The sequence below is a fragment of the Hippopotamus amphibius genome, chromosome 13 (genome assembly GCF_030028045.1).
Source record: "Hippopotamus amphibius kiboko isolate mHipAmp2 chromosome 13, mHipAmp2.hap2, whole genome shotgun sequence".
Taxonomy (NCBI): domain Eukaryota; kingdom Metazoa; phylum Chordata; class Mammalia; order Artiodactyla; family Hippopotamidae; genus Hippopotamus; species Hippopotamus amphibius.
The window spans coordinates 92648312-92667912 of NC_080198.1; the positions used below are offsets into that span (position 1 = coordinate 92648312).

Below are 19601 nucleotides of genomic sequence, written 5' to 3' on the forward strand. Positions count from 1 at the left end.
AATCTCTGGGGGCGGACGGGGGAGTAGATTTAGACAAAGCTTTAAAAGTGACCTCTGAATGGGGCTGAGTTTGTGACTAACCATTGGCTGAGTGGCCTTGAGTTGGTTACCCCATCTCTCTGCTCCTGGGTTCCTTTATTTGCAAACTGGGGTTATCGTCACAATATCTGCCATGTGGGCTGGTATCCAAACGAGAGATACAGTCCGTGTTTCATAGAAGGGGAATCATAGCAGGAGTTTTTATCATTAAATTATTAAAGTTGTGCTGTCTGCTTTTGCTGACAGCAGCCTGTTTTGCTTCTATAACTCGTGAGATGGGGTAAGGCAAAAGGAAGAGAGAAGAAAGGAAAAAGCAAGAACTGAGATTCCCAAATCAGAAGCAGTCCTGTTCCACGCTGAACTTAAGCAGAGATGCCTGTCTCATCAAAATAATGGCCAGTTGTTTCTGCAATAACAAGATGTGCTGGTTCTCCTGTAATCTCAGTCCTCTCCCAGCAAGATGAGGAGCCCCACTGCACACAATCCCCTTCACCCCATCCACCCAGCGGGTGCCAATGCCTGTAACAAGCTCCACACTCAACATCCCTCCTAATTGTCCCTGTTAAAGGCCTTGGACCACAAGGAGGTGACCTGCCACGGGCCCTCCTTTTCTGAGAGCACAGGGGCTCCCAGAACAGTTGCTAAAACAACAGCACAGAGTGGGATTCATTGAAAGGACCAGCACTGGCTTCTGGTTCTCTGTCTGCTGGTTCATTGGCATCTTTCCTTTGGCCCGTGTCGAACATCTGCTGCTAATTGGGATGGCTCTACTCTTGCAGAGAGAGATGATGATTTTATTATCCTTATCACCACTTGTTTACCTGCCCTAGGGAAGGATTAGGGAGAGGAAAATGACAAAATATAGCATTTCTGCTGGGAAGTGTATAGCATGTCAGATTAATTGTTCTGCGGAAGCCCTGGGCTTAAATACTAATGGGGGGGAAGGGGACGTGAGCTTGTCTCCCCTCCCAAGAAAAGAAAAAAATGTCATCAACTCAGAAATCATTGGAAAGGTGAGTCATTCATTATAAAAGCGAAACCACTCACTGTTAGTTTTGTGGAGGCTGGCGTTGTTTCAGGTAAGTCCTAGTTTATACGCCTTGGGAGTGCGGGCAATAAATTAGACTCCCCCCACCAAAGGAAAGTTCTTATTTATTTCTTCTTTCTCACTCCTTCCTTCTCCCATTCACTCATTCATTTAACAAAATTTTTCAGTATTTTTATGTTTAGAACATACTTTTGTATGATATACACTGTGTATATATATATATATATATATATATATATATATACACGTATATACTTCTGTCTTCCCGGGACAGAAGTATTTTTATGTTTATGTATGCAGTTATATAATTAAGAGTTTGGCTGGTCTTTCTGTAACCCAGCAGGACCCTATGGGGCCTCCCCGCACCTGCCCCCCTCCCCCCACCCCCAGCCCCATAGCCTCTGCAGGACTGAGGTAATAGTATCAGATGCACATTTTCTGGGTTGGTTTACAGATACTAAATCCCCCACCAAATGGAAGATGTTAGGGACTTGATGATCATGAGTATGGAGCACCAGCCCCCTAGACCTACCGGTGCCTAAGAATTGACCGTGTTGACCCCTGTGACTCAGCCCTGTTACCTCACCATCAACCAATCAGAACTGCGCATGACCTGATTACTCACCCTGCAACTCTTCTTCCTCACATGGCCCTTAAAAATGCTTTCCTGAAGCTACATGTCATGAGGTGGATAGACCTAGAGTCTGTCATACAGAGTGAAGTAAGTCAGAAAGAGAAAGACAACTATTGTATGCTAACTCACATATACGGAATCTAAAAATGGTACTCAGTGACAAGACAAGAACAAGGACGCAGATGCAGAGAATGGACTGGAGAACTCGAGGTTTTGGGGGGTGGGGGGTGAAGGGGAAGCTGAGACGAAGTGAGAGAGTAGCACAGACATATATATACTACCAACTGTAAAATAGATAGCCAGTGGGAAGTTGTTGTATAACAAAGGGAGTTCAACTCAAGGATGGAAGATGCCTTAGAGGACTGGGACGGGGAGGGTGGGGGGGAGTCGAGGGAGGGAGGGAATACGGGGATATGTGTATAAAAACTGATGATTGAACTTGGTGTACCTCAAAATAAATAAATAAATAAATAAATAAATAAATAAATAAATAAATAAAATGAGAAAAAAAAATGCTTTCCTGAAACCTATGGGGAGTTCCAGTATTTTGAGCACTAGTTTCCCGGGACTCTTTGCTGGACACCCTGCAATAAATGCTGCACTTTCCTTCCCCACACCCCAGTGTCAGTAGGTTGTATTTCCTGTGTGCAGGTGAGCAGACCTGAGTTTGGTTCTGTAACACTTCTTCCTGGTTCTTGGAAGGTAGCCTCTGAACCCTTGGGATTTCCTGGATAGGAAATAATGATGGTAAGAGTGCCTTCGTTATCCACAGAGGGACTCTCGGACCCCACCTGATGGTTTATGCAAGTGAGACAACCCAGGTTGGGCGCTGGCCATGCTGGAAAGACCAACCACGTGGTTGGGGGAGGGGCTTCAAGCCAGATGGTGCCAGCCCTACCTCCAGGAGAGGAGGGGGACTGGAGATTGATGCCTAGGTATCGAAGCACCAACAAAAACTCCAGACACGGAGGAGGCTCGGGTGAGCTTCCCTGGTGGACAGTACTCTGTGCATTTTTACACATCGAGGTGCTGGGAGGGTGATGTGTCTCGACGTCAAGGGGAGAGAACACCAGACATTTCATGTTTGGAACTCCCCTCAGTGCATGTGTCTCCTCTTTGGTCTGCTTCTGATTTGCATCTTTTTTGCAAGAATAAAACTGTAATGGTCAGCATAGTGCTTTCCTGAGTTTTTTGAGTTGTTCTAGCAAATTATCAAGCCTGAGGGGCTAGTGGGTGCCCCCAAATCTATAAGCAGTTAGAGTTGTGGGAAGCCGTGGGATCCCTAAGGTCGCAGCTGGCGTCTGAAGTGAGAGCAATTGTTAGAAGACTGTGCCCTCAGCCTGTGAACTTGGCCTACCTCTGGGTAGTCAGCATCTGAAGTCATCACAAACCTTTGCTCCCGCCACTCTGCTGGGTGCCAGGGAAGCCATGGCCAGCATTGTTTGGGAGGATACTTTGACCTGTAGAATCCCGTCTGCTGTCCTTTTGCTAAACCTCCAAGCGCTTGCCTGGGCTGTGGGCCAGGACTGGGCAAACGGCCTCTAGGTGTTCACTCTCTATTTCTGGAATCAGCTCTAAACTCTCCCTCCCAGTCACCTTCCTGTCTGTTCTCCCAGCCACAGTATTCCCTGTCTACTAGTTAATTTCTGTTTTCACTCAGGCCTCCTATTCAGCACACTCATGTAGCTCAGCTTCGGTCCTTCTGGGTGACTCTTCTTAACGTCTGCCCCAGTGCTCGCCCTGCTTGAGGCTGGCCGCTCTGGCTGTGTGCCGTGGCCTCAGCCCCAGGCACTGCACAGGTCACAGCGGGAATGCGTCCGAGCCACACCTCCTCATCCACGCTACTCATGGTTGGTTACGTCTGAGCTCCATCCCCGTTTGGTCCCATCCTTGTCTTTGTGGGACACTTTGGATGGGAGTCTGGGCTCCATATTTTCCACTCAGGTTTGGGCTTTGCATGTCTTTAGAACACTGCTTCTGGGATCTTCCCGTAGACTCTCCAGACGTCACTGATGAGTAAGAGGAGTTCTGATTCATGCTCTAGGCTGACACATCACCTCACCCAAACCACATCAGCCCTACCTGCTCGAGGACGGGCACCCATCCTGGCTCCCAGACAACAGCCCTGGGAATCAGACTGTCTCTGATGTCTCCATCCAGCCCTCTTTGGCCTCTCAGGTGAGATCCAGACCCAAGGGGCCCTCAGACACCAAGGGGACATCTCCCATGACAGCTCTGGCGGCCCTAGACGATTGTAGCTGCACTGATGGAACAGATCCCCCGACAAGAGGCATTCTCCTAGTAAAAGTCAAGGCTTAAAATGGCTTAAATATGAGGCCATTTGCCGGGTTTCAGAGGACCCCTTTAGCTTTCATACATGACTGCTTGAAAAGTCAGCAATTACCGTGTTTCATTTGATTGGTATGTAAATTAGCTCTAGATTTTGCATAGCCTTTTACAAGGGCTCAGAATGCTTTAAATAGATAGGTAAATAGAAATATAAGATAGGTGAGTAGATAGAAGATGATAGATAAGTAGATGGATGGATAGATAAATCAATAGAAAGAATTGAGATGGATAAATTGATAGAGAAGTAGGTAGATGGATAGATTAGATACAAAGATAGGTAGATAGATAGATGATAGATAGATAGATAGATAGATAGATAGATAGATAGATAGGTGATAGACAGAACTATGCCAATTAGAATTAGTCCTTGGAAAGAGAAAAGACAAAGGCTTAGACATGCAGCAATAAATGGAACAAAAGAGAGAAAAATATTAGGAATATATAAATCTGTGGGAAAATTCACCACTCGTGGATTGATTGTTCAGAAAGCCAGACAACTCTCTGCCAGGAAGGTCCTAATGACACCAAGCATCTACAAGGGCCTCACCACTTTCCTAGAACCTCTAGCACAGAGATTAGCAAACAATGCATCCGTGGGATAAATTTGGCTCACTGCCTGTCTGTATAAATAAAGTTTTATTGAAACACAGTCTTGCCCATTCATTTACATATCGCTTACGGCTGATTCTCACTACAGAAATAGACTTGAGTAGTTGGGACAAACGCCTCATGGCGTGCAAAGGCAAAAATCTGCAAAGGCTCTAGCAGATCAACTTAGCGGAGCAGAAAAAAGGTCCACCTTACAGTTAGACGGACCCGGTTCAAGTCTACGTCTGTGTGAATGTGGCAGAGGCAGCACTAGAATTTTCACACGGGGCAGACTCACAGCTGGCAATTTGGTTGGGGGTGAGGAAACCTATGGGACTTGCCTTAGAACTGCATTTGTACACAAAGAACTTTACAAAAAAATCTTAAATGTATCCATTTATTCTTTCAGCAAATATGTATTGTAAACGCTTATTGCGCACTAGACCCTGTTCTAGGTGCTGGCACTACAGAAGCAAGGAAACCATGGAGTCCGTGTCTTCAGGGGGCTTACTTTCTAAAATGGGGGAAGAATAGACAAGAATCAAATAAATATGTAGTATCTCAGGCGGTGTTAAATACTGTAAACAGAAGTAAATTGGGGGAGGGGCTGGAGAGTGATGGAAAGGTGCTGTTGGGGTGGGAGGGTCGGGGAAGACATCTCTGAGGAGCGGACATTTGAGAAGGAGCCAGAGGTAACTGAAGGACAGAGCATAGGACTCTCTGGGCAAATCTGGGGAAGAGTATTCCAGGCAGAGGGAAAAGCAGGTGCAAAGGCCCTGGGGTGGCCAAGTGTGGGTGTATTTGAGGAGCAGCAGTGGGGGGCCATCTTGCAGGGGGAAAAGAGGGGGCAAGGGGGAAAGTGCTGGTGATGAGAGCAGAGCGGTCACCAGGCGGCAGGCCCCCTGGGCTTGTGGCCACAGCAGTCTGGGCTCTTTTCCAGGTGTGATGGACAGCCACAGAGGTTTTGAGCAGAGGCACTGTATTATCTGCCTTAATTTGTAAAGGGGCCCTCTGGCCTTGGCTGGAGAATAAAGTGGAGGAGCCAGAGTGGAAACAGGAAAACCATTTAGAAGACCTGACGGCAGGCCAGGCTGGAGACCTACTCGGGGGTAGCTGCCAGGGTACTGGCCACCGGTTGCTGCAGAAACCCTGCAGCTTCAATGGCTGACGACAATGAAGATGCCTTTCTGGCTCATGCAACACCTAGAGTGTGTCATACAACTTGTCCACGTGCCACCTAGGGGAAGAAAGAACTGAAGAACCTTCTGGAATGTCCTCAAGGGCCAGGCCTCCAGTGGCTTATAATCACTTCTGCTCACATGCCATTGGCCCAAATTGGTCAAGGGCTGTGCGTGGATGCCCGAGGCACCTGGGTGTCCTCTTCCAAATGGGGCATGAGAGGTGGTCAGACTCTGGGGGTTCTTAGAAAGCAGGGTGGACAGGACATGTGCTCATCTAGGGTGACTGTGTTAAAGAGAAACAAGTGGCTATTGAAGGAGTGGGGGCTAAGGGCTGCCCACATACACGCCCCAGGAAGGTAGACACATTACCCTCCCTGGGCCTCAGTCTCCTCATCTGTAAAGGGGGTTAGTTCCGGCTCTTTTTAGGGACTCTCATGAGGATGCACTCTGATGCCCTACAAACGGTCCCTAATGGGGCAGCGCAGTTGGTGCCCGCTGCGAGCATTATTTCCATCCGCAGCACTCCAGAAAGTTTCCAAATGTCTGAGGCGAGATAAACACAGAATGTTTGTGAGATGCAGCTGGGTGGAGCCCGGGGCCAGCGTCAGCTCCTGCCTGGATTGTTCAAGTGGAGAGATTGTGCCTCGTCTGAGGGTAGACGGCCTCGCCCGCAGTCCTTCTGCTCCTCCGGCCCCCGCCCACCCCCGACCCGGTTATCCCACCGCTCAAGAGGTGAAGCTGGTGGGCTGGGACCTCAGAACCCTGTGTCATCGCTGAACCAGCATCCCTTCCGATGGGTCAGTGTCCTCGCTGTGACTTATCTTCATCAGCACGCCCAGCAGCAGGCTCTGTACACCATCTCTGTGGACAGGCACCTCCAGACCCCAGCATCTGCATCTCATGGGTCTGGGAGTTTCTTTCTCCTGAGAGGCCAGAGCCCCAGTGAAGTCTGACTCTGACACAGAAACCCACCACCAGGCATGGGCCCTTCCTGCCTGGGCCTGTCCTGGTCTCCTGGCCCCTGGGGCTGCCTCACTCGCCCACCCCTAGGCCCACTGCAAAGGGAAGAGATTTCTGAGTGATTGCTGGCCATGAGTTGGCCCACTCCAGCCTCAGGCCCCCTTCCAAACTTCCAGCCACTTCACCAGGGGATTGTCACCACCTGTCTGGAGCTGGGGTTTGCCACTGTGCAGTCCTGCCCAGCTCCAGCTCCTCCAACTCCAGGCAGTTTCCACCCTGGGAGGGCCTCCCAGGCTGAGCCCTGGCCCCCAGCCCACCTCCAGTGCTCGCAGGCTGGGTGCTGCTGGCCCGTGCTCCTGTTCTGGCACCCGTGACCTTCCTTGAGCTGGCCCTGGCCTCCTTCCCAGCCTCCTCCCCCTCCAGCCCTTTGAACCCCATAATCCGGCCACCCCTACCCTGCACCACTCCCAGGAAGCCTGCTGTTCTCTCTCAAGACCCAGGTAATATAAAACCCTTCCACAGGCCTGTGTTCCCATCTCGACCACATGCATCTCTCACTGCCTGGGCATCTCTCACTGCCTGGGCATCTCCCCAAACTGGAGAGACAGGCAGATACAGAGAATCACGAAAGCAAAAATGTGCAGCAGCAAACCAGTGCCAGGGCAGGAAATCCTGAGCTATAATGAGTGAATTGCTGAAGGCTCAGTGTGGACAAGTCTGAGAGTTAATATCTCTGGGGGACCCAGTCATGCCCATCCCCCTTTTGTGAGTTTCACCTCCAGGAACTCTACCAGGTTCTCATAGGGACTGTCAGAAAACTCCCCTCATGCTTCCAGGAGGGGAGGGGCAAAGGACCCATTTTGAAATACATCAGAGCATTCTGTTCTTCTCCACAAGGCCTATCCCTAGGAGAAGCAATTTCACTAAGTAAATGGAGAGATAGTCCATGTTCTTACATAGGAAGACTCAATATTGCCAAGATACCAGTTTCCCAACTTGATTTATACAGTCAACACAATACAAGTCAAAATCTCAGCAAGCTATTTTGTGGATATTGACAAACTGATTTTAAAGTTTATATGGAGACACAAAAGACCCAGAATAGCCAACTCAACATCAAAGGAGAACAAAGATGGAGGGCTGATATTACCCTACTTCAAGACTTACTATAAAGGATGGTAATCAAGACAGTGTGGTATTGGTAAAAGAATAGTAGCCAATCAGTGGAACAGAATAGAGTCCAGAAATGGACCCACCTATAGTCAACTGACTTTAAGGAGCAAGGGCAATTTAACAGAGCAAAGACAGTCTTCATCAAATGGCGCTAGAACAATAGACATCCACATGAAAAAAAAGAAAAAAAAAGTCTAGACGTAGATTCTGCACCCTTCATAAAAATTAACTCAAAATGGATCACAGGCCTAAATGTAAAATGCAAAACTATAAAACTCCTAAAATTCTTAACATAGGATAGCATAGGAGAAAAATTTAGATGACCGTAGGTATGGTGATGACTTTTTAGATACAAAACTAAATGCAGGATCCATGAAAGTAATAATGTATAATCTGGACTTCATTACAATTTAATGCTCTGCAAAAGATGATAACAAGGGCTTCTGTGGTGTGCAGTGGTTACGAACCCATCTGCCAATTCAGGGGACACAGGTTCGAACCCTGGTCCGGGAAGATCCCACATGCCGTGGACCAACTAAACCTGTGTGCCACAGCTACTGAGCCTGTGTTCTAGAACCCATGAGCCACAACTACTGAGCCCTCATGCCACAACTACTGAAACCCACACGCCTAGAGCCCATGCTCTGCAACAAGAGACGCCACTGCAATGAGAAGCCCGCACACCAAAACAGAGAGTAGCCCCTGCTTGTCACTACTAGAGAAAGCCCATGCACAGCAATGAAGATTCAATGCAGCCAATAAATAAATAAACAAAACAAACAAACAAACAATAAAAGATGATATCAAGAGAATGAGAAGAAAAGCCACAGACTGGGAGAAAATATTTGCAAAAGATACATCTGGTAAAGATCTATTACCCAAAATATATAAAGAACTCTTAAAACTCAACAATAACAATACAAACAAATCTGATTTAAAAAATGGGCAAAAGACTCAAAAAGACACCTCACCAAAGAAGATATACAGATGGCAAGTAAGGACCTGAGAAGACATTCAACATCATGTCATTGAGGAAATGCAAATTAAACAATGAGACACCAAACCTATTAGAATATCCAACGCCAAACACTAACAACATTAAATATAGACAAGAATGTGGAGCAACGGAACTCTCATTCACTGCTGCTGGGAATGCAAATTGAAACAGCCACTTAGGAAGACAGTTTGTCAGTTTCTTACAAAACTAAACATACTCTCCCCATATACAATCCAGAAATCACGCTTCTTGGTATTTACCCAAATGAATTGAACACTTATGTCCAGACAAAAACCTGCACATGGATGTTTATAGCAGCTTTCTTCATAAGTGTCCAAACTGGAATGCAATTAAGATGTCCTTCCATAGGTGAATGGAGAAAGAAACTGAGGTGCATCCAGACCATGGAATATTATTCAGAGCCAAAAACAAATAAGCTTTCAAGCCATGCAAAGACATGGAGGAACTTTAAATACATATTACTAAGTGAAAGAAGCCATCCTGAAAAGCTTACATATTGTATGAATCCAATGATACGACATTCTGGAAAGGGCAAAACGACTGTCATACCTTGAAGATATTGAGTTTGGTTCTAAAGCACCACAATCAAGTGAATATCACAATAAAGTGAGTCACAGGAATTTTTGGTCTCACAGTGCATGTAAAAGCTATGTTTACACCACACTGGAATCTATTAAGTGTGCAATAACATTGTGTCTTTTTAAAACGGTGTACATACCTTAATTAAAAAAATACTTTTTTTCCCCCATTTGGAGAGAGCTTTATATTTATTTATTTATTTATTTATTTATTTATTTATTTATTTATTTATCTGCTGCATTGGGTCTTCGTTGCTGCACACAGGCTTTCTCTAGTTGTGGCGAGCAGGGGCTACTCTTTGTTGCAGTGCACGGGCTTCTCATTGCCATGGCCTCTCTGGTTGCAGAGCACAGGCTCTAGGTGCGCAGGCTTCAGTAGTTGTGGCACATGGTCTCAACAGTTGTGGCTTGCTGGCTTTAGAGTGCAGGCTCCGTAGCTGTGGTGCATGGGCTTAGCTGCTCCACAGCATGTGGGATCTTCCCGGCCCAAGGATTGAACCCGTGTCCCCTGCATTGGCAGGCGGGTTCTTAACCACTGCGCCACCAGGGAAGCCCCCAAAATACTTTCTTGCTAAAAAATGCTAACCATCACCTGGGCCTTCAGCAAGTTGTAGTTTTTTTGCTGGTGGAGGGTCTTGCCTCAATGTTGGTGGCTACTGCCTGGTTAAGGTGGTGGTTGCTGAAGGCTGGGATGGCTGCGGCAATTTTTTTTTTTTCTCTTCCAAATGAACAGTTTATTGTCCTAAACAATTGGCAATTTTTTAAAGTAAGGCAGCAGTGACGTTTACTGCATTGATTGCCTCTTTCTTGCGTGAACCATTTCTCTGAAGCCTGCAATGCTCTTTGATAGCATTTTACCCACCGTAGAATTTCTTTCAAAATTGGTATCAGTCCTCTCAAACCCTGCCATTGCTTTAATAGCTAAGTTTCTGTAATACTCCAAAACCTTTGTTATCATTTCAACAGTCTTTATAGCATCTTTTCTGGGAGTAGATTCCATCTCAAGAAACCACCTTCTTTGCTCGCCCATAAGAAGCAACTCCCCATCTGTGAAAATTTTATCATGAGGTTGCAGCAGTTCGGTCACATCTTCAGGCTCCACTTCTAATTCCAGTTCTCTCGCTGTTTCCACCACATCTGCAGCGACTTCTTCTACGGAAGTCTTGGACCCCTCCAAGTCATCCATGAGGGTTGGAATCAACTTCTTCCAAACTCCTGTTAATGTTAATATTTTGACCTCTTCCCATGCATCATAAATGTTCTTAATGGCATTTAGAATGGTGACTCCTTTCCAGAAGGTTTTTGATTTACCTTGCCCAGATCCATCAGAGGAATCACAGTCTATGGCAGCTATAGCCTCACAAAATGTATTTCTTAAATAAGACTTGAAAATCAAAATTACTCTTCAACTCATAGGGTGCAGAATGGATGTTGTGTTAGCAGGCATGAAAATAACATTAGTTTGTTACATTTCCATCAGCGCTCTTGGGCGACCAGGTGCATTGTCAGGGAGCTATAATGTTTTGAAAGGATTTTTCTGAGCAGTAGGTCTCAACTGTGGGCTTAAAATATTCAGTAAACCATGTTGTAAACAGATGTGCTGTCATCCAGACTTTGTTATCCTGTCTATAGAGCAGAGGCAGAATCGGTATAGCATAATTTTTAAGGACCCTAGGATTTTCAGTATGGTAAATGAGCACTGGCTTCAACTTAAAAATCACCAGCTGCATGAGTCCCTAACAAGAGAGTCAGCCTGTCCTTTGCAGTTTTGAAGCCAGGCATTGAGTTCTCCTCTCTAGCTATGAAAGTCCTAGATGGTATCTTCCAATAGAAGGCTGTTTCATCAACGTGGAAAATCTGTTGTTTCGTGTAGCCACCTTCATAAATTATCTTACCTAGATCTTCTGGATAACTTACTGCAGCTTCTACATCAGCACTTACTGTTTCACCTTGCACTTTATGTTATGGAGACGGCTTCTTTCCTTAAACTTCATGAACCAACCTCTGCCTATTGGTTCAAACTTTCCTTCTGCAGCTTCCTCACCTCTTTCAGCCTTCATAAAATTAAAGAGAGTTAGGGCCTTGCTCTGGATGAGGCCTTGGCTTGAGGGAATGCTGCGGCTGATTTGCTCTTCTATCCAAACCACTACTCTTTTCTCCAGATCAGCAATAAGCCTGCTTTGCGTTCCTGTCATTTATGTGTTCACTGGAGGAGCACTTTGAATTTCCTTCAAGAACTTTTCCTTTGCTTTCACAACTTGGATAATGGTTTGGCACAAGAGGCCTAGTTTTCATCCTCTCTCAGCTTTCGACATGCCTTCCTTACTAAGCTTAATCATTCTAGCTTTTGATTTAAAGTGAGACATGCGACTCTTCCTTTCACTTGAACACACAGAGGCTATTGTAGGGTTATTAACCGGCCTAATTTCAATGTTGTGTTTCAGGGAATGGGGAGGCCCGAGGGAGGTGGGGGGGAACAGCTGGTCAGTGGAGCAGTCAGGACACACACAATATTTATCCATTAAGTTTATGTTCTTAGATGGGCACAGTGTGTGACGCCCCCAAACAATTACAACAGCAACATCAAAGATCACTGAACAGAGACCACCGTACCAATATGATACTGAAAAAGTTTGAAATATTGTGAGAATCATCAAAACCTGACACAGAGACATGAAGTGAGCATATGCTGTTAGAAAAATGGCACCAATAGACGTGCTCAACCCAGGGTGGCCACAAACCTTCAATTTGTAAAATATGCAGTATCTGTAATAAAGTGATGTACACGAGGTGTGCCTGTATAGAGACAGTAAAAAGACCAGTGGTTGCCAGGGTGAGGGAGGGAGGAGTGAACAGGCAGAGCACGGAGGATGTTTAGGCAGTGAAACTATTTTGTAAGATACTACAATGGTGGGTACAAGTCATTATACATGTGTCAAGATCTATCTAAAGTACAACATAAAGAGTGAACCTTAATATAAACTGTGGGCTTCGGGTGATAATGACGTGTCTAGGTGGGTTCATTAATTACGACAAAGGCACCGCTCTGGCGCACGACGTTAACAGTGGGGGAGACCGCATGTGTGGGGGCAGGGGGTATACGGGAATTCTGTGCTTTCCACTCAGTTTTGCTGTGAACCTAAAACTGTTCTAAAATATAAAGCTTATTAATTAGCAACATTTCTTGAATGAGTGAATGACAGGATTGCTCTTATTTCATGTTCCCATACTCATTGCTCGAACTACTATTTTTCTACTCATGTCATTCTATTCCAGGTTTAAGTTTTACATGTCTCTTTGCCCCACAAGCCACAAGTGCAAAGGTTCTCCACCTTCTGCTGGAAGCCCTGCTGGATTATCAAGAGGAAGCAAGAGTGCATGTTCCCAATCCTCTTAAAGACAAATATGGACAAATCAAGATGACATCACAAGGACAAAATCAAAGCCATTGACTGATGCAAGCGTTCAAAGAAGCCATCAAGGCCCCCTGGTTTTCAAACTGTTTTTAGTATCAGAATCAATTTTTCAAATGAATGTACAGAGCCCCCAAAATGTAAAAGAGTTAACAGAGTAAAAGAACAGTGCTGTTCTAGTACAGATGGAGTCTGGATCCCTGAGGCACTTCTGCAAAATGCAGGACTCCTGGGACCCCTTTGAGACCCACTGGTCCAGCCTTCCCCTGTTGTTTTGCACACAGCATGCTGGGCCCCCAAACAAGGAAAAGCCTTAAAATCACCCAGGAAGGTCCACAGCCTGGCTTCTGTCTGCTTCTTTAGCTCACACCCTTATGTTCTCCAAAATACATCCTGGGCTCCAACCACATCAGACCTGCATTCCTGCAAATGTTTCATATCTCAGGCTTCTGTGCCTTTGCTCCACCTTCAAGTTGCAGCTCCGGTATCACCTCCTCCAGGAAGTTGTCCTATACAGCACCCTCAACCCATCCACTTAACCCCAGGTATGGAGGTAGGTCCAGCTGAAGTCAGCAACCCCAGGAATGGGTAACACCTAAACCTAACAGCCGAGGTGGGTGAGAACCAAACCTTCATCTGCAAACCAGCAGAGTGGTGTTAGGAGGGTCTGGGGAACTGCACCTAATGACCTGAATTCAGAAGAAAATCAAAGCCAGCAATGGATCTTAAACCAACCGCTACTCAAATGACCTCCAACTGTGATTCAAAGCCATAAACATAAAAAACAAAACAAAACAAGAAAACAGATCAGGAAGATGTTTCTATGCCTAAGATCCTTTTGCAAGCCTCAGATTCTGTGGTCTTTGCCCTGGGACCTCCAAAGACCCCTCTCCTCTCCCTCCACTCTCCCAGGACCCCCCAGGAGCAAGGAACTGACCCCACGAATTGTCATCATCTTGTTTCTGTATATCCCACCTTCCCCTGGAGGGCAGGGGCTGGTCTCACTCTCTCTTTCCCCTCCCCTCACCCCAGTGTCCAGCAAGGGTCTGGCACAGAACCGGCCTGCAAAGGTTTGCAGAATGGGGTACCGAATGGGGTACCACCCAGGTCTAGGTGGTAACACCCAGCTTTCCGCGTTGCCGCAGCGCCCTCTGCTGGGCGCATCCCACTACCGCGGGGCACTCACCGGAGTCGGGGCGTTCACCACGGAGAGGTTGTATCCATAGAGGAAGGAGGAGCCCAAGGCGCCCACGAGAGAGGCCACGACCAGCGAGCAGGACCAGTCCTGGTAAAGGAGAGCAAAGCATGTCAGACCTGGCATTCGGGCGCACAGCCAGGCCCTCAGGACGAAGCTGGACCGTCCTCTTTGCTGGGGAGGATTTCCAGATCAAAGGTGCATGTTCCCCAGAGCCAGTCCGAGTCCGGTCCAGGGATGTGTGGCCAGTCCAGGGAGCTCAGTTTGCCTCTTGTCCCCAGCCACACCATTGCCCTCCTTGTCCTGCTGCAAGAGGATCTGTGAAACGCAGACCGAACGTCCTTCACAGGCACTGTTAGCAGCTACAACACTGTTATTTCAGCTGAAACCGGCCAGTCTCTGATTCACATAGGGGTATCAAGTAAAACCAGACTAAGCAGCCGGCAGCAGCAGCGGGCTCTTTTTAAGAGCTTTGGACCAGGCATTTGTTCTAAGTCCTTTCTAGGTATTCTCCCCTAGAATCCTTGGATCAGTACTGTTTTATCTTGATTTTACTGGTGAGGAAACGGAGGCATGGAGCAGTCCCTGGTGCCCAGGTGGTCTGACTCCAGCCCCCATGCAGCCACCCACTGCACCACACTGCCTCTCCCCCACTGTCTCTTCGCCTGGGTGTAGCGTCTGGGGGCCTGATGCCACTGACGGCCACCCAGACACGCACACACCCACGCGTGCTCTGTTCCAGGCTGAGCTGCCCATCTACAGGCCAGTGTGAGCACCCTGGGACAAGGACCTACAGACAGAGAGATACAGGGCTTGGCCCGGAGAACTAAGCATCTGCCTCCACGTAATCCTGCCCTGTGGACCCATCTGTGGGTGGCCACAGCCACGGCAGGACCAGGAGTAGAACCGTCTGGGCCCCTTGGCAAATGCTGACCAGAGGGTGGGGGCTGGAGGCAGGAAGGGCTGCCATCCTAAGCTGGCCAGGAAAGTGTGGACCACTTGCCAGGTAAAGGGACCCAGGTATTCTTGGAAGACATTTTTTCTCCATCATTTATCATGTGTTTGTGTGGTGGGTGGGTGGGTGTGTTCTAGATGCCAGGCCCTGACAAAGCTCTAGGGATATAGCAGTAAACGTGACAGATGAGGTCCACGGTTTAGGGATCTGAATGGATCAAACACTTTGGAAGGGGAAGCCAGACTCCGACATCCAATTCCCTGCTCTGCCCGCCTCGGCAGCCTCCTCTAGCACAGGTTCCAGTGCTGGACGGCTCTACCGCTCAGCTGTGGAACCTGTCCAGGGTCTTGACCTTTCTGGGCCTCAGCTTGCCCAGCTGTAAAATGGGATCTAAATTGTAGCACCGGCTGCATAGGCTGTTGTGAATGTGTTGCTGGCTGAGAATGCTGAGAGGGGTGTGTGCACGTAGCCAGTGTTCAGAAAGGCTGTTTACTCTGTTCTCTCTCTCTCCTACGTCTGACCCCTCTCCCTCCTCCCTCTGACCCAGCCGTGCAGAATGGCCATTGCCCAAGCTACATGCCAAAGTCTCTCCTGCCCTGGCCCATGAGACTGTGCCCCTCCAAAATCCACCCTTCTGGAGACTTTCATATCTAAAATCCATTGAAAGCTGCCCTGAAAGTCCCACCTCCTCATTTTCACTTTGCTTTTTTTTCTTTTTTTTGGCCATGCCATGCGGCTTGGGGGATCTTGGTTTCCTGGACCAAGGATCAAACCCTGGCCCCTGGCAGTGAGAGCACCAAGTCCTAACAACTGGACCATCAGGGAATTCGCATACTTTTCTATCTTTGATTCAATTCTGTCTGACCCTCAGCTCTGCCACTTACGACTATAACCTTAGACCAGTTATATAGCTGCTTTGTGACTCAGTGTTCTCATCTGTGAAATGGGCATGATAATAGACCCACCTCAAAGGATATTCTGCAGAAGAAAGGAGTTAGAGCAGGTAAGGTCCTCACCTATCCGGGGGTAGGTGCCCCTGAGTGTCAGTAGCAGAGGCTGGACAGTGGGCGTGGGTCTTACTTTCTAAGAGCAGGGATCTTGCTTCTGGGCACCAAGCCTGCTACAGAGGAGGTGCTCGGTAAACGCTGGTGATTGGATCGAGGCTAGAGGGAGGGTTTTTTTTGGCTGTGGAGATGGATGTTGGCAAGTGTGGGACAAGAATATTTTTCTGCGGTAGGAGGAGCTTGAACTGAATGGGCTTCGTTGATGGAACAGAAGCGCATTTTGGACAAGTTGCCCATTCTCCATCATCTTTCATATTTAAACATCCTCTAGGTCTCAGCTCAGATGTCATTCCTCCTGACCACCGGGCTGTCCTGGTCCCCTTGAGGTAAGAGATAGATGGGCTCCAGGCTAGGCATTTACAAGTGGCCTCCTGTTCACACCTCCTGGGGTGAGAAGAAGATGAGCTCCAGACCAGACATTCATCACCAGCCCCCTGTTTACATTTCCTGAGGCAAGAGACAAATGGGCTCCAGGACTACATATTTATGACCGGGCTCCTGTCTATATTTCAATATCTGCACTTCCATATAAGAAACAGCAACAGGAATAGGGTAGATAACCGAATATTGGACACTTTTATGGCAGGGACAGAGAGAGGGGCTAAACCCTGTTAAGAGATCAAGAGGTCATACACTCATCCTTGGCACTAGGGAGACATTACACATGCACGGAAAGGCTCCTTGGAGGTCAAAAAGGAGGAGGCACCACCCCATAATATGTGATGCTAAGGCTTTCCTATAGGCCTCTGGGCTGAAATCCGTCTTGGAAAAAAGTTGCCCATGCATGATGGGGAGGGTCCTAGGACAGGTCAGATGTGAAGAAAGAAACTAGATAATAGGCCAAAGGTCAGCAAAGCCCCGGAAGAACTGCCCTATATAAATGACTTAACCACTTTACTGCATGCCTCCTCGTTAGGGAGGACACCCACACCCTTTCTCTCCAGGTGTGCATCTCTGCCTCGCTTCTGTCTTAACTAAACAAACTGTTTCTCTGTGAACTCTCCCACTTGTTGTTATGCTATATCTCTTGTGATAAACTTTGTGCCTGCTTTTATAGTTTTAGCCTCTGTGAGAAATGCATTTTTCACTGGGGGCAAGAGCCAGGGAAAAATAGCTTCTAGTCGCTCGCCCCTGGTGGGCTCGTGGCTAGGACTCCTGGTGTTCATCCAGGCTACCCAGGTTCAGTGCCTGGGCAGGGAATTAAGATCTCACTTCACGCCACCGCTCACTGCTGCCTCGCCCAGATCACCCTGGACTTCCCTCACTGTCAGCCCTGGTCATTATTCCCTTGTCTGCACCCATCAGAGGACAGAGAAGAGCAGGTGGAAGCCATCTACCCCGGAGCCCCTCGCCCATGTGTGGCCCCCTGGGCCCACCACCTGCCCCAAGGTGGGGGCAGGGAGGAAGCAAGGGGACACCACCCAGCACATGAAAGCAGTTGGCTGCTGTGACCTCACTGCAGGAGCACAGTGCGCTGCCAGAAGATGCTGTCAGCCCCAGGAAGCTGTGACTTAAGAGTTGGAGCACCACAGCCAAGGTCACAGGGACCAGGAGGCCAGGACTCAGGCGGGGCAGAGAGAGCCCTCTGTGGCCGGGACAGAGGCCAGTTTCTGTGTTTACCTTTCTTCTCCTCCCACCCGGCGTCGGCTCCTTGGATGGGCACACTTGGGAAGCCCCGGGCAGCTCGGGACACGGGTAAGGGGAGCTGAACTCGGTTCCTGAGAGTCCATGTCCTGTTTCCTGACGACCCGCCTGCTGGTCCTTCCCCTCGCTGTAGTGCCTCCAGCCTGAGCTCTGCCGGGGCATCTCCCTAAATGAGGAGGCAGAGTCCACGGAGGGAGGACAGGCGGGCGGGGGCGCCAAACAGGAAATGTGGCAACTGTATCTTGTCTGAACAGGAAATGGGCAATGAATTTTTTTTCTCCTTTCCAAGTCATCACAGCACCTGGAGAGCCCTGAAAGGGAAAGTTTTCTTCCCAGGAATCACCACCCTGAACATGGATTCTTCCTGTGGCATCTTTTAATGTTTCTCTTAAGGCCAGCGTGCTGGGAGGGGAGCGACTGACAGGAACCCAGGGCAAGGCTCCCTAAGGACTGGGACAAATGGAAAGGTCACCGATTACAGGAGAAGCCTGGTGGGGTTGCAACCCTGACTCCACCGCTTTTTAGCTGTGTGTCCTTAGGCAAGTCGCTTTGCCTCTCTGAGCTACCACATTTACAAGTGCAAAATGGGAGGTTGATCCCGCCCTGATTATCCTGCAGCGTTATTGTGAGGCTCAAATAGAAAACACGTAACCCCGAGCAGTGTGTCGGAGATGTAGAACCTAGAACCGCCTCTAGGGGAGGCGGTGGGTGTGGAAGAAAAAGAATGTGCCTCTGGTCATTACTCTGCCCTGCTCATTCAGCCAGGCTGGCTCAGGGGAAGCAGTAAAGAGGCAAGACCCCTCATGCACACCAAGATGTCATGAGAATTAACTCCCTGCGTGGCTGAATTGCCCGGATGTCAGAGAAATGCCTTAAATCATGTGTAGCACAGGCTGCTTTGGCTGTTTGCTCCCAGAGGCAGAGAACAGGTGCAGAGGCTGGCAGAATGATGGCGTGCTCGGGGAACGCAGAACCCCTAGAAGGCCAGGGTGATCTCAAGTCCATACACACACACAAAAAAGACCAAAAGCTGGAAAGCACATGTTGAAATAAAAGCTGTGGGTCACATAAGAAGCGCTGGGAGTGTGGATTGTCAAACGCACATGAAAACATCCAGCCCCAGGACGCACAACAGGGAACTGAAACTTGCAAAACAAAAAGCCAATCCTGAGTAATTAGGCTAGTTATTTCCTGAGCGCATGAATCATTCAGCGCAATATTCCTTCTGCATATCCATCCGGCAGGGAGGCCGCTAGGAGAACTGGCTGCTTCTGGAAATAACTTTTAGCCAGTGAGTTGGCCAGCTCCCCTCACAGAGCAGGACCCTAACATGGAAGTTCTCAATTATGGCCTCACATGCAATGGCTGGGGAAACGGGGTGGAGGGGGAGGCACGGAGCCAACCTGGGACTGAACCCAGAAGACTTCCTGAAAGAGGTGATTCCAGAGCGGATTCTTACAGGATGAGTAAGCCAGGGGAATATGCAGGCAGAGTGGGGTTGTGGGGATGGAGGGCACTGAGCCAGGCCTGTGGGCATGGATACCCTGGGGTGTGGGGGGGGGGAAGCAAAATAATTGAGCAAGTTGGGGTCTGAAGTGTGGGAGGGGCAGCAATGCTGCTCTACTTTGCAGCGAGGAGCTCCCTGTGCCGTCTTATGGGGCGACATAGTCATCATCTCATTTCCTCCTGCATCCCCTCTCTGACTCCGGCCCTTCCCTGTATCCACCCTGGTCTCCTCATCTGTGACAGAGGTCTCCCCTGA

At 48.4% G+C, this 19601-nt stretch overlaps 1 protein-coding gene across 1 annotated transcript in view; it reads right to left on the bottom strand.

The window, feature by feature from the left end:
* SLC2A9 (solute carrier family 2 member 9) overlaps window positions 1-19601 on the bottom strand; it is a 265853-nt gene that overhangs the window by 206058 nt on the left and 40194 nt on the right. Inside the window, exon 3 of the mRNA XM_057706684.1 lies at window positions 14168-14266. Within this exon, the coding sequence (XP_057562667.1) occupies window positions 14168-14266 (99 nt within the window). The remainder of the gene's footprint in view (window positions 1-14167; window positions 14267-19601) is intronic.